Source organism: Prunus mume, linkage group LG2 (assembly GCF_029339155.1).
Source record: "Prunus mume cultivar Tortuosa linkage group LG2, ASM2933915v1, whole genome shotgun sequence".
Taxonomy (NCBI): Eukaryota; Viridiplantae; Streptophyta; class Magnoliopsida; order Rosales; family Rosaceae; genus Prunus; species Prunus mume.
The window spans coordinates 15,689,446-15,705,433 of NC_142699.1; the positions used below are offsets into that span (position 1 = coordinate 15,689,446).

A 15,988-nucleotide genomic window follows, 5' to 3' on the forward strand; every position below is an offset into this window, starting at 1 on the left:
ATGTTATCGAAGGGTGCAAAACGACAATACCATTTTTCGCTTTTCTAGTTGAGTTGAGAGTTGGCCCTTCCCTCCCTCCGAACATTCAAATGTTGAGGTCTCATTCACTACAAAATAAATTCTGAACTCATCCTCATATCATGCAAACACAAGATAAGGCAAATCAAAAGGGCTTGCATTGCACCCACCCAATCCCAATGTATCATTCATAATTTGTACAGTACAGATGCCATTTTTGAGAATTGATGAGAGTTTGTGAAATCCTGGGTTGCATTGCAATAAATGGATTATAAAAATAAGCAATTAAATTAGTTCACTGACAAAAGGTTTAATTACTAGCCTATTATTAATTATTATATATAGCAAAGATGAGAATGGTGATGAGAATCCCGAGCCATAAGGGCCAGCAGGGGTGTGAGCTTTCTTAACCTGGTTCAGCAGCTTGTGTACCTTCCAGCAGTTTTATTGTCGTCAATTGGTGCCTCTGCATCCATCACTGTCCTAGCGTCATCGTCATCATCAGAAGCAGCAGCAGCATCAGTGAGGATGAGCCAGAGTGAGCCTCCCCTTCCCCCTCCGATGGCGAAGAAGGTGGAGCATAAGATGGAGATGTTCGGAGACGTGAGAGTGGACAACTACTATTGGCTTCGAGACGACTCTCGCTCCAACCCCGACGTCCTCTCTTACCTTCAACAAGAGAACGCTTACACCCAATTCCTCATGTCCGGTAGGTATCTACCTATCTATTCTTTCCATCCTATCCCTTCGTTTCCCGTCTCATTTGTCTTTGTTACTTGTATTCAACTATTAATTGTCTGTATTTCGACTTTGATTTGATCTTCATTCAACAGCCTTTAACCAACACACACATGTTCTTATAAATAAAATGCAATTATTTTGTTTTTTGATTTTGTTTGCTTGTTTCTAACTTCAGTAGCAAAGCAATGTAATTTTATTTTTAATTTATTTATTTACATTAGGAACTAAGAAATTTGAAGATGAACTGTACGCTGAGATGAGGGGGAGGATCAAGGAGGATGATATATCTGCACCTGAACGACAAGGCCCCTACTATTACTATCAAAGGACTTTGAAGGGTAAGGAATATGTTCAGCATTGTCGCCGCTTAATACCCAACTTTGAGGCTGAGGCCCCACTAAATGTATACGATACAATGCCCACCGGACCTGATGCTCCCGAGCATGTAATCTTGGATGAGAATATTAAGGCTCAAAATCATGACTATTATAGCATTGGTGCTTTTAAGGTAACCACAACAATGGTGTATATGATTATAACAGATATTGCAGTGGTTTCTTGTTTGATTATACAAAGTTCTCCACTTTGTTGTAATTGCTTCTTCAGGTTAGTCCAAATAATAAATTGGTGGCATATACAGAAGACACCAAAGGAAATGAAATTTATACAATTCATGTCATTGATGCTGAGACAGGTGCTCCTGTGGGACTGCCTCTAGTTAATGCAACATCCTATCTTGCATGGGCTGGTGATGAGGCTTTAGTTTATATTACAATGGATGAAACTCTCCGGCCTGACAAGGTTTGATTCTACTGCTTCAAGCCCTCTGCTTCTCATGTCATGGCATGTTTCACACACCCACTTCGCCTGCATGTTCAATTCTTTGTGCCATTAATTTTTGAGTTGTCATTATTCAAGGACTGGAGAGCATTATATGATATTTAGCTATTGTATTGGTGTTGAAGATCTTCATGTTTAGGTAAATATTAGAATTTAGCAACTTACCAGTTGTTCTGTTACCATGCTTCCCCCCATTTGTTTACATCCTATGTATGAGGCTCTCCTGTGTTTATTTTCGTTGACTATTAGATATTGTGCTCAATGACCACAGTCCCATGCTTTTACGTGAGAATACAAATGATTACATAATTTTTCATGAGAACTGGTGACAATGCCTCGTTAGGATGCATCCTCCTATATTTCTGTACAAGTCCCTTCTGTTTTCTTGCTGGTTTGTCTTGTTGCAGTGAGCCAGGAGGTCATGCTTTACCCCTGTCTGGCTCACTCACACAGAAGAGAACTTTTACATGCTTCTGTTCGATCGTTTACTTTTATGAGTGAAGTGCTGCTTAATCCTTTTTGTTTAGCTTATAGCGTGTTTTCTTTTTAATAGGCATGGTTACATAAGTTGGAAACAGAACAGTCATGTGACTCGTGCCTCTATCATGAAAAGGATGATATGTTTTCTCTTGACCTTCAAGCTTCTGAGAGCAAAAAATTCTTATTTGTTGGATCTAAAAGTAAAATTACAAGATTCAGCTTTTACCTTGACATTGCAAAGCTTGAAGATGGGCTTGTGGTTCTGACACCTCGTGTAAATGGCATTAATACATTTGTTAGTCATCGAGGAAATCATTTTTTTATAATGAGGAGAAGTGACAAATATTTTAATTCTGAAGTAATTGCTTGTCCACTGGAAAATACATCTGAAACTACTGTTCTTCTTCCACACAGGGAAAGGTAATCATCAAATTTGGTAGTCGCATCCTCATTCATGACCTTAAAATGTTCATGAATTGACTTGTCATTTAAAAAAATTTTAAGAACTATGGAATATTATGTCTTATGTCCTAGTTGTGGCATTATCAGCTTAAGTGTAAATTGAATGTGATATGCATGATTGAAAACATTTTATATCTAAATGTGATTTGCAATACATTTTCTAGAAATGAAACTGAACTTTTTTCTGGAGCCTTTCTCTAGCTATGTTCCTTTGATGTGCTCTTTTAACTGTAAATAAGAGAGATATAACAATGGACGGAGTTAGATGTGTTATTCAGTCCTCCATGCCATATTGTCCAATTGCTGCTTATGCATTTGCATATTCATTCTAGAATTTTTCTCAGGGCGTGAAATATCTTTGGCAATTTTTTGACCTTCACTATTTTTAGCAAGCACATTTTCTTTCTTATTTTAAGCATACTAATTAGAATTTTCTTCAGTGTAAAAATTCAGGATATACAACTTTTTAGTGATCACCTTGTTGTATATGAGCGTGAAGAGGGTCTACCAAAAGTCACTATCCATCACCTTCCAGATGTTGGACAACCGCTTAAAAGCCTTCACAGTGGTCAAGCTGTTAATTTTTTGGATCCCACATACTCTGTGGGTCGATCAGAATCAGAATTTTCTTCCAGAATTTTAAGATTTTCTTATAGCTCAATGAAAACGCCTCCATCTGTATATGATTATGATATGAAGACGGGCATTTCTGTTTTGAAGAAGATCGAAACAGTAAGTCGTTTTTATTGGCATTTCAAAGCTTGCTATTGTGTGTTATTTAACTCTCCTTATAGGAATGTTATTGGTTCAACTTGCAACAGTTGAATTTATACTTTATTTTATTTTGGAAATTAAGATTTCGTTTATTACCTTTAATATATATACCTGGCCTCAGGGTTCCTTTGTGTGTGTATGTGTGTGTAAATGTGTTTTTGCGTGTGCATGAGTGTATGTGTGTGTGTGTTGTGTGAAAATGTTACCTTCTTTAATGGTCATATCTGTTTACTAATGTGAAGTTTATTGTAGGTCTAGGGAGAATGCTGGTTTTGCATGACATGATCATAATATTCACTCATATTATCTCGTTCTTATATTTTTGTTCTCTTTCATTTTCGAATACTCCATATACTATACCAACCAAGAAATTGTAGTTTGTATAAGGAAGCTAAAAGAAAGAACATAAGTTGGTTCAGTACGGTCATTGTTCAAAATTGTATGAACTTTACACAACATAGTTTTTTTTTTTTTTTCTGAAAAAAGATGGGTATGCAATTGGGTTTCTTATTAGTATGATGATGTGAGATTTTGTGGGGGAAATAGCAATGAAGTTCCAACCGCAGGAAGTTTATTTACTGTGTAGAAGGACTATTTTGGTTTTCAAAGTTAAATATTTAAAGTGGAGCTTTTACACATTTTCATTTCCATTTCATATACAGTAGTCACTTCTGTATTGATTACATTATTGGAAAATGCTTTACCCTTGACTTTTTCCCCAATTTTGTCTGCTTTGTTTTCTGTCCCCCCAATTGTCTTGCATGGAATGAGATCCATGATATCACAGAACCTCGTGCATGAGAGAGTTGGCAAAAAAGTTGGGTTGTATGGCATCTTCCTTAGTTATTTGACGCCTGGTCAAGTGTTGCCTTTTTCTTACTGTCAAATTAGACACAAATTTCAATATTGTAATTCAGAAGCATTGTTGTCAATTTTGTTTCTCAGGTTTTGGGAGGTTTTGAAGCATCAAATTATGTTACTGAAAGGAAATGGGCTAGTGCTTCAGATGGTACTCAGATTCCAATATCAATTGTTTACAGGAAGGATCTCATAAAACTTGATGGATCAGATCCATTGCTACTCTATGGCTATGGCTCCTATGAGGTAACAAAAGGATTCATAGATTAAACTAGGCACGAGTGATATATTTATATTTTTTTGTTTTTACTGCAATCATTATATTCCAAATGTGATTACATTGAGAAGCATGTCTTACAGAAAATTTGCGAGATGTTTCAAAATACCCCTTGAGAACTTCTAATTGGTCAATTTTTCAAAGTACAGCCCTGAAATCTGAAGCCCTTAAAGATATGTAACCAGAGCCATTGTTGTGATTGCAGTCATTCCCTGCGTTATTAGTACTAGAGATTGGCAGAAAGATATGTTTCTGAATTTTATATGTAACTGCTCTAATCTTCCTTTTCGACAACATTAAAGCCATACACCTCGAAAGAATCAGGAGTCAAGAGATGAGTCCTGATTCCCATGGCTTTTTGTCTGCCTTTTTTAATATATGAACATCAGATGTCTTCTTAAGAAGCTTACAAGTTTTCTTGTTATAGCCTTATAGCATCCGTTTGGATTAGTAATTAGCATGTAAAATTTTGTCTCTGGCCTAGGATGCCTAATTCTGATCACAGCTCAGTAATTCTTGTGCAAATACGTTGAAGTTTGTCAGTGGTCCTTTTGGCGTCTTTCTTCTACAGGTTTGTGAAAATCTTTAGAATCCTAATTTCTTGGTGAGAAAAAGCGTTAAAGTCCTACTTAAAGCCAACATCTTGGGAGAAGGTGCTTTTTAAGGTTTTTGTTTCTGCGTTTCTGATGGATTTCTTGTCTACCCTGTTTTATAACTTATTTTTTCAGTAAGATTATTGTTTCCTACAAAAACAAAATGAAGATCCTAAATAAAGCCACATATTATGCTTTTCAGAACCTTGAACTTCTTAATGTCGGATTACTCTTCTGGCTTTGCTCTAATCACTCTGGTGTAACAACTTGCTGACTTTTGTCAAGATAGACTTTAGTCTAGCTCATGTAAAATGCTGCAGGAGGCAATATCAAGCCATTGGGATTTTTTTCTTCTTCACTTGTATTCATTTCTCTCTCAATGACTCAGAGCCTTATCTTGTCAACAGGCCTGCATGGATCCCAGTTTTAAAGCTTCCAGGCTGTCTTTGCTGGATCATGGTTTTATTTATGCTACAGCTCACATTCGTGGGGGTGGTGAAATGGGGAGGCAGTGGTATGAGAATGGAAAGTTACTAAAGAAGAAAAATACTTTTACCGATTTTATTGCTTGTGCTGAGTATTTGATAGAAAAGAAGTACTGTTCAAAAGCAAGATTATGCATTGATGGAGGGAGTGCAGGTGGATTGCTTATTGGTGCTGTTCTTAATATGAGGCCTGATTTGTTCAAGGCTGCTGTTGCTGTAGTGCCCTTTGTTGATGTTCTGACGACAATGCTTGATCCAACTATCCCTCTCACAACTTCAGAGTGGGAGGTATTTTTCTTTTCCTCACGAGATTCTTATGTTGAAGCATTAACAAGATGAAAGAAATGAAGAAGAAATTCCCTAGTAAAATTGTTTGTGATGAATGCAGAAATACTCTTGCTATGTGTATGATTGGTGAATTTTCTTGGATGCCGTAGCTTGCATGTGATTCTAAGGGCATCAACTAATTATATCCATTTGATCTTTATGATCCAAGTCCATTTCTTGTATACTGATATGGTCTAAATGGTAGTTGCACAAGTAATCACAAGTACTTTTGCTTTACTGCAATTTGCAATTTCATTCATATATCTTGAAATGCAGGTTAAGGCTCATTGCCAAATGGTAGGCACAGAATTGCAGGGATTGCTGCTCCACAATATAGTTCGTTATTATCTTGACATAGGAAATTGTCAGATAATTGCATTGTGTATATAATTAAAATCTATCGGAAGTCTTGCGGTCTGGAAAAAAGGAACCCTGTTTAAAAAGATTAAGTCATATTGTACCATGTTGAAAAAGTAGGGTGAGAATGTAATACTTTGATCTTAACTTTAACCGTAGAAGGTTTTAAATAGAGTCTAAGCCTAATCACAGAAAGAAAGTAAATCAAATGAAATCACTTACACGAGGAAGTTACTTTACACTGCTAAACAAATACTCGCGTAGAATCCTAGTTAGAAATACTTTTATTCTCCAACAGCAACTGAGCACTGTTCAACACATTTGTATGTTTAAGTCAAATCATTATGTTTAGAGGACTTCATGGGTAGGGCTTATTGGATGTTGGTGGCTGATCCCATGGATGAGACTCAGCTGTGTAATGGAAAGAGGAGAATTACAATTTCATATCTGATAATGCTTTTTTTCTCCTGGCATTCCATTTGAGACACTGGTTTATTGCAACAGATCCACGGGTGATGTATTCAGAACCTGCTAAATTTGTTGCAAAACTAAGGGATATGAAGACTGATAAAAACATCATTATGTTTAAATGTGAATTTGGTGCTGGCCATTCTTCAAAGTCGGGGAGGTAAATTTCTTTTGGCTGTTATTTCTGAAACAGAGTGGATTATTCATTTTAAATAAAATTTTATTATCCGTTCATTTTAGACGTAAATGCAAGTCACAATTTTACAAAGGTGAGAAGAACAATTGCTTATAATTAAAAACAGCTAGAACTCTATGGCCCTAAAGATCGTTGAAGTCTGAAGTATTTCCATGCATTCTCTGTAAGGAACTAATTTGTGTTTCTTCCTCATTCTTGTTTGTTTGGTGCAGATTTGAGAAGCTTCAAGAAGATGCCTTCATATATACCTTCATTATGAAGGCTCTGGATGTGGTTCCTGCCCAAGGATCTGGGCTGAATTAATTAGACTGCTCCTAGGAGGATGTGGTGCAAATAATATAGGATTCACGTCACAAAAACACTTTTCTTTTTTCTTTTTTGGGTCCGGTATGGTGACGTTGGAATCTAATTGGATTTCGAATCAGATCGGGTCAAAAAAAATTTATACTCGGGCTGAGTGGAATTTCAAGTGCTCCGCTCCATCTCCTCCGACCTATTTACAGGCCTACATTGGAGAATCTTTGCATTTCTCTGTTGAATGTGACTTTTTTTTATGGGTAAAAGTTGAATGTGACATTATTAGACGGAAATAACGACCAACTATAGGGAAATGTTTCTGCGTGTGCCAATCCAACTACACAAGCAAAGCAACCATTTTCAAAAACTAGCAAGGTTGGATCAGGTCAGTTAATCATACATACTTATAGGAGGAGAGAGAGCCATAAGAAATTAAACGTTCAACTGAACAGAAGAAGGTGAAATGAGCTTTATATTCTAAGTGCAAACATTTCATTTCCAGTTCAACCCTCCCTCGGTGTATGTTTCGGTTGCATGGAATAATCTTCTCTTTCTGACCCAAAAAAATGAAAAAAATAATCCTCTTACCTACCAGTCCCCTTAATCCTCAACAAACCCGAGTTGTGAGGGTGAGTTATCCTTGCAACCTCTCTAAAGTTTAAATTTATATATAATTGGCTTTTTTTATATTTTATATTTATTTTGAGTGAGGATTGAATGAGGGTTGAAGGTGTTTGGAATATCACTTCTTGCTATTTCGGTCAATGACGCAATGGCACGTGAGATAATTATTTCACGCGTCGTCATATTATTAGCAGATAACAGCAAAACAGTGATATCCCGATTACAAGTAAGTGTTTGTAATTTATGTCACCAACACCATATGTGAAGTAGCACGAATAGCAAAACAACATTATCCCCTTTCCCAAACTACATAGTCATCTACAAAAGCTAAGGCGTAAATCCCGACAAGCAAAGTAACAAAACAGAACAGAACTACCATAAAACAAAACAAAACCTTATCTCTTATCTCTTCCCAACAACAGAGCTTTCACAAGAACCGAATCTTTTTACGTCTCTCTCTCTTGCTGTATTGTAGCTTTTCCCTTGGCTTGATTGCTGATTAGAAAGAATTTAGATTATCCAATCAAATTTATAGAATTGAGGAGCAGCAGCAATAATGCCATCTTCATCGCTTCGATCTTCTTCGGAGTCGGAGAGCAGCAGCCGGGAGTACCTGCAAAGGCTCTTAGACTCGGCCCGCCCCTTCCTCCGTGGCGAGCTGGAGGCGATCGACGAGAATTTGCCTTCACTTGTGGGTGTGCTGCGCTCAGTTGGAGCAGGTGAGTGCTGGCACAAGCATGGCACCTTTCTTGAACACCTGGTTGACATATACCGCATTCTCAAGATATGGAAAGCCCAAGATTCTGTCTGCCTTTGCGGCCTCTTTCACTCTGCTTATTCCAATTCCTATGTCAACCTCGCCATATTTGATCCCTCAACAGGCCGTGAAGTGGTCCGCAGCCATGTTGGGGATGCTGCAGAACGCTTGATTCACTTGTTCTGTATCGTCCCAAGACAGTCTCTAATTCACGATGACCTTTTGTTCCACTACACAGACTCGGAGCTCGTTGAACATCTCAAACAATCTGAGGTATCGCTTGCTGCCCCTGCCACTAATTCTAATTCTAATAATCAGGATCAGATTCAGGAGGATCACTCAGCAGCGCCTTGGAGTTGGAGGAAGAAAGTGCAAACTCTTGTTCCTGCTAATGGGATTACAGTGAAGCACATAAAGACCGGGGAAGATGTCTTGGTCTCAAGGAGGGTAGTTGCAGTGTTTCTTATGATGACAATAGCAGATTTCAGTGACCAACTTTTTGGTTTCCAGGACGAGCTGTTTGATAACATAGATGGCCGCCTTGAGTTTAAGGGCAACAACTACGCAGCTCTGTGGCCTGGCGATGGCAAGCCAGGGCTTTGGATGAATTCCATGTCAAGAATGGCTGCAATATACACTCTGATCGTGAGAGAGGAAGCGATTTTTGTTCAAGAGAGGAAAATTACTAGTGCTACTGCAACTGGAGACAAGTTGGACAAATCTAGAGATGAAGATATTGAGCTGGTGGTGCCACCAGTTTTCGACAAGTGCACAAGGGTTCTGGATGACAAGGAGCAATTAGCTGCAAGGGATTTGTACTGGGAAGCTGTTTGTGGTATGTCGTCGTCGTCTAAGAGAGAGATTGTTGATGATGGTAGAGGAGCTGATGATGAGGAAGCGACGGTGGTTCTGTTGAGGTCGTGTGTTGAGAGAAACCCTTTTATTGGGGAGCCACACGTGGTGTTGGCTCAGGTTTATTTGACAAAAGCAAAGTTTGAGGAGGCAGAGAGAGAGGCAGAGAGAGGGCTGACTCTGATGTTGGAATGGGGGAGTGCTTGGGACAAGAGGATGTCTTGGGAAGGATGGATTGCTTGGGCAAGAGTGCTGCTCATGAAGGCAAGAGACAGATCATGGCCACAAACTTCCTGGGGCATCCTCAACTTGGGCCTTGTCAAGTAGACACTCACTCACTCTATACACACATCCACCCATCCATCCGTCCGTCCGTCCGTCATCATCTCATATATAAATAAACAATTAAATAAAAGCTCTCATGAGTCATGAATCAGTCCTCGTACGGTACCTTGAATCAACAAAGGGCATGCACCTCCTCGAGCTCCAGCTCCAGCTCCAGGTATGCTGTGTATCAGTTGTGTGTGTGTGTAGGAATGAATGTTTTCCAGGACAGGACATATGTGGATGTTTTCTGGACATATGTGGATGTTTACAAATAATGTTTAGTGTCATATATATGAAGGAAAGAGTGATGTTTTTGTGTTGTTCATCAAGCAACATAAAAGTGATGTTTTTCTTCTCTCTTGCCAATACATAAGCATCAGTGTTTGCAACATAATTTAACCTTGCAAGACAAAATTACCATATACATATATGGCCAGCCAAGCGGTAATTGGAGGAATGAGAATTCGAACACAATACCTCAAGTGTAAGGGTAATTACTCTTAATCATTTCAATTACGAGGCCCTGCTAATAAAGTTTCCTTTTTTAACATGTCCTGTTCAACCATATAAACTTCGAACGTGAAACAAGAATCATGTGGTAGGACCCTCTAGGTTTTTTAGGTTTACAAGATTAGGTACCATGTCTGCCTAAAATATCTTCTTCAACTTAAAAAGACTCCGAAATCTAGTTTTCCAATTCCGCATAGATTCAACATCCTAGTCAACATTGTCGATCCATATACATGCATTGGGGGCCAATTTCCCTTTAAGCGCAATCAACGCAACCTAATCTGATTCAGGTTTGATAACTCATTTACGAGGAAACCCAAATTATTGAATTTATGTTCTTTGACAAATAAAACATATCATTTGATTTGAGACACAGATTTGGTCCATAGATGAATTTGGTGTCCACGATATTACTTACACATATAATTTGATTTGTAATAATGCGTCAATTAAATTTCGTTCTCTCTCAAAAAAAAAAAAAAAAAAAACTCTTCGAAACACGTCTTTATTAATTAGAAATAAATACGAAAATTTTATTTTAGAATTCCTCATTTTCAATCACCATCAAACTATAAATGTTTGTTAGGCTTATTGCTTTTTTTACTTTTCTTTTCTTTTCTTCCTATAGGACAGGACAATGGAAGAGCTATCACCTGCCCGTTCCAGCCATGCCCTCCAGTAGAGAAGACATAAAATTTGAATTCTATTTGGGAAAAGTTAGGAGAGAAACACAAGTTAAAAGACCAAATAAGTCAAAACTGAAGGACGATAGTTTGACAAACATCCCCTTAATAAGTCAAAGCTTCTCCACTGCCGGCATGTGCATGTCAATTGGAAATTTGGCATAGCGGACAAGCGTTACTAGAAAACCCTAGATCCTTCTTTTACTCAATCACTTACTGTATGCAAAATGCAAATGATCACTACAGCGGAGAACATGGTACATAGGCTAGCCTATGTGAATTAGGGTAGTCGATTAGTGCAGTGTGTTCATTCTCTTGTGTTGGGATTTGAATATCTTATCTCTGATTAATTAAAGTAGTTTAGAACATGACACAATAAAAAAATCAAAACAAAAATAGAACAAACTTAATTAATTAAAATTAAAGATGTATGGTGGGAATAACAATAACATTCAATTTAAGACAGATTAAAGCACTTTTGCTAGTTAGAATCTATTTAAGACAGATTAAAGCACTTTTACTAGTTATAATCATTGAAGCTATCTGTTGAGGCCCAAAAAAGTTTATGGTTGGGCCCAAAAAAGTTTTCGATCCAATACAATACTGTATTAGGAAAAATCACATATTGGAGTACACGAAGGCTCATCATATACAAGTCATAGTCTACGTGTCATAGTAAATAAATAATTTGTCATGCTAAGGACTGAAATAATATTATAAAATACAAGTCCATGCTAAACTAAGCACTGTGTCCCTCTTCAAGGACGATAAAATTAAAGCACGCCAAGCGACATGCCACGCCAAGCAAGGAATTATTATTCCGCACCCAATCACGCCACAAGCTTAAGTGGGCCCCAAGCCACTCAAATACCCGGGGCTTGCTTGAGTGGGTTGTGGTATGGATGGTAATAAATTGTCATGAGGCAGTTGAGAGACGAGAAATGGAAGTCCATGGTTGCTTAGGAGCTTGGACTCAAGCCCATTTCATAGGCCCAAACATGTGGGTGAGCACAGAAGAGAAAAGAATAGCCTATCACTCCAAACAAAAAATAGCCAAACACTTGATAAAGTTAGCCAATTTATTTGATAGATCAACATTTTGTCATACAATTAGGACAAAGAGACAGCAAAACCCTAACAACTTGATAGAAAACAAAGCCACGAGTGAAAATTCAAAGGTCATGTGTGCAGAGCTGCTGGGAGGCTCCAGCACGTGGGAAGGAACAAGTTTCAAGCAAGAAACACCCAACGAACCAAAAGATATGGGCATGCAAGGAGCCACAATTTGAACCAGCATGTATACCAATTTCTTTCCTTCATCATATCTGACTATGAAGGAGGAAAGGAAAGAGAGGAAAGGGAATATCTGAAAATAGGAATTCTTCACTAGGACAGCTGCGGGAAAGGGACCTTTAGCTCCCCAAATCCCTAATTTTGTGCAAAGGAGCAGAATAGATTTCACCAAAATAGGATGATTGAAGGGATGAGGGGAGAAAGGAAGTGAAAGACTTGAAAAAATGGGATAGAAGCCATTAGGATTTCTTGGGAAAGAATGACTCCCAACGGCTATAAATATGGCCTCTTCTATCCAACAAACATCATCCACAACCAGAGAGCAAGCTTCCTCTCTTACTTTCAAAACCAGCAATTTTCATGCTTAGCTCATCTTCTTTTTCCTTAGTTTTCCTTTTTGGCAGGCTGTTCTAACACTTGACAGAACCTTTGTCAAGCTATCGGAAAAGAACTCAAGCTACTCTTTTTTCTCTTTCCCTCATTCTTAACCAAATCTTTCTGTAAAACCCTTTTCTCTCCTACCATAATGCTCCATCTTTCCCCTATGAACACTTAATTTTCTCTTTAGTGCTAAACTCATGGCAACTTTGCTCCCATGCCATAAGCCTCTCATGCCAAGCTAAGATTTTACCTGTAAGCACTAAGAATTTATCTGTAAGCAGCCATTATTTTTGTTGGTAAAGGTAACCAAGGTGATTCCTAAGACTTTACTATCCTTTTGAAACATTTTGGGGTCTGATCTTTGAACTCAGACACATGAAATATTTTCTTCAGTTTGCTCCTTACGGCAGCCCAGTCCATTTGTAGCTGCAAGAAAAAGTCCCTATATAAATTGAAGACTCTGATAGGGATTAGGCCATTATCTTCCCAAGACAGGCCAGACCATGGTGATTCAGAATCAAGGCAAAATGACACATCTAAAGAAGAAGAACATGCAAGTGAGGGAGCTTTTACCCTCTCAGACCTTGTTGCAGCCATCCATGCCATGGGGGAAACCCAGAGGAGATGGCAGACACGATCAAAGAGCTGAAAAGTTCAGTTGCTAAGTCAAGCAAAGAGAACGAGAGACTTCCACAAGAGGAGTCTCATCACATCGGAAAGGGTCCGAACAAAAGGGACCATCTTTTGTCACCTAAGAAGATGTCATTGCTATGCTGGAAAAAGAACTAAGTCGAAGCTAAGAGGATTGAAAGTACCTTCCTCAGCCGCTGTATCCATCAAGCTTACTCTAGCAGTCATATCCTAAAGGCTACGAAGCACCAAGCTTTGTCCTTTTCAACGGAAGGAAAGAGAGCCCGAAGGAGCACGTCAACCGTTTCATTGATACCTTGGAACCACATGCTGGTGATTATAATCTCCGGCTTTGAGAATTTTCAAAAAACCTTATCGACCGTGCTTATACATGGTATACAACTTTGGCACCAAGCTCTGTCCGCTCTCAGGAGGATTTGGCAAGTAGGTTCTATAAAAAATATTTCCAGCATGAGGAAAGAGTTACTACCACTCAGCTCATCAACACTCGCCAAAAACATGAAGAGGATCCCGTGGACTTTGTGCGCAGATTCCGAGACCTAGCGTTGGATTGCTATGATGAGAAAGATGAAGAAGCGCTTGTTGAAATTTGCATCAGCAACATTGTGGCAGATTACAGAGTTTATTTGAAGAATATTGGCATTAGCCAATTTTCTCTGTTGTTGGAAGTAGTGAGGAAAACAAGCTTGTCAGTCAAACTAACCGGGCATGAAGCTTGAAGAGTGATGAGGAAAAGCGCCACTTGGGGGCTTCATTTAGGTCAACAAGATTATCGAGAGATAGCTGCCGTAACCTCTCATAAGAGTCGTAAATCTCTCTCTGATTAATTGGGTTATGAGCCGCATGAAAGTAAAGCAGCAGATGTAGCTCTGTTAAATATTTCTACAGAGCATGGCAGCCTAGTGCAACACATGCCAAATACATGCCAACCTAAGCCACAAGCTTTCATGCTATTGCAAGTCATGCATACTCTTTGGATTTTTCATACTTGGGGGCTTGATTTGATTGGAGTATGCATCAATGCAAAGTAGCTCAAAGCCTTACTACTGTTGAGTTGCTTTTGCACTTATCCTTTTGTTTTTAGCTTTTGCACATATTCTTTCCTTGCTTTTATCTTCTTCTGTTTTGCAAACCATGTTCTTTGAAAAAAAAAATAGACAAGCAAGTTTCTCTTTACAAAACTAAGCCTCTCAGCAGTAACTATACCAAGCAAAGCCACTTAGATGAGACCCTAAGCTGTTGACAAGCATCATGCACAAGCAATATCATGTGTCAATCTTGAAAAGAAAATAGGGAGATCATGCTATCAAGGAAAATCTTTCCAGTCCCTGCAATATTTGAAGAGAGTGTATGTGTTGGGGTGCTGTGAAAAGAAAAAAAACATAGATCACATAAAGAGGGCTTTGTGGAGAAAAAAAATGCATAGGCACTAGGGCAAACACTTTTGTGATCCTGTAAAAATTGGCAGCATGTACCTTGCATCTACTACAAACCAGCCCGTTAAAATCTCCAATAATTCATGCATTTCAACCAAGCAAAGTGTACATAACAAGTTGGAAATTGTTATCTGAATGCATTCCAAACCCCAACAATTCATCCATTCCATTATTTCCAACCAAGCAAAGTGTACAAAACAAGCCGAAACTTAATATTTCAAGCATTCTAAATCAAAAGTTCTGGCAGAAAGTATGCAACAATGCTGTGTTTCAAGGTTCCAACAACATTGTTGCGTCTACCCAAGTGCAAGTAGTCACATGTAGTAATAATCTTGGAAGTCCAAGTATCGTATCCTCAAGGAGCAGGTAGGCAAATATCTGCACACAAAGAAATAATTAAACGTACCACAATAAAAGTGACAAGCAAAATGGAAAAGTAATTTGATTTGATTGTTGTGGAAAATTGAGTTTAAAAATGAAATATCAATAATGGAAATGCTGAGGCATCAAGGTTCAATTCTTTAAACAAAATATGTTTCATGCTCTTTAATCCAAATTATAACTCGATTAAAATCATCATTGAGAAACTTTAACAGGAAGATAAAGAAATTAAAACCAATTTAATTTTTCAATGTAATCTTTTATTAATGATTGTTCAGAAAATGGAGTTGCTTAATATCTACTCTTTTAATTTAAAAGCATGCCAAGTCAGTTCTTAACAATGAGAAAAATATAATTGAACTCATGAAAAGATAATAGCACTTAACATCAATCAAAATAAAAGGATATGAAAATATTGAACAACCAAAAATAAAAGAATTTAGCAATTCATACCGTATATTGGATTAAAGAACAATTCACAAACTTACTCAAAGAACATTCCATTTAGCCTTAGCTAGAGTTCTAGCAACTCATTACAAAAGAAAACATAAACTAAATGGATAAAGAAATCTGTTGTAAGGGTGCCCTTGCCAAATAAGTTGATGGGTGATTTATAGTAGTCAATGAGGTGAGTGGGACGTTAATACATTCATGGTGGGTGATGAAGGGTTTAATTGAGGGATTAATTGGATTAAACATGTGTTGATGGTGAAGAGTTAGTGGAAAAGAAATAATGGTGAGGTAAGTGGGCGTTAAATGGCTATGAATGACATAAAATAGGCTCTTTAGCTTCAACGGTTTTGTCTTCTCTTCTCCCTCTTTACTTCTCTTTATAATCACAATAATCCCACAATCAATTCTTCAATTAAATCTGCCAGCAATTCTCTTCACACCTAGCTTGAACTTGGACAAATGTATGT

At 38.0% G+C, this 15,988-nt stretch overlaps 2 protein-coding genes across 2 annotated transcripts; both read left to right on the plus strand.

The window, feature by feature from the left end:
• Positions 1-395: 395 nt before the first annotated feature.
• On the plus strand, positions 396-7,466 carry LOC103321115 (uncharacterized). The gene is made up of 12 exons (XM_089044418.1): positions 396-727; positions 981-1,267; positions 1,366-1,560; positions 2,153-2,499; positions 2,982-3,273; positions 4,261-4,419; positions 5,451-5,816; positions 5,917-5,942; positions 6,132-6,152; positions 6,581-6,627; positions 6,717-6,840; positions 7,089-7,466. Exons 1-12 carry the CDS (start codon positions 547-549, stop codon positions 7,177-7,179), a joined length of 2,136 nt encoding a protein of 711 aa, XP_088900544.1. The 5' UTR covers positions 396-546; the 3' UTR covers positions 7,180-7,466.
• A 604-nt stretch (positions 7,467-8,070) lies between these two features.
• Positions 8,071-10,127, plus strand: LOC103321113 (E3 ubiquitin-protein ligase). Its single transcript, XM_008222875.3, has one exon. It carries the CDS (start codon positions 8,354-8,356, stop codon positions 9,731-9,733), a length of 1,380 nt encoding a protein of 459 aa, XP_008221097.2. The 5' UTR covers positions 8,071-8,353; the 3' UTR covers positions 9,734-10,127.
• Positions 10,128-15,988: the final 5,861 nt, after the last annotated feature.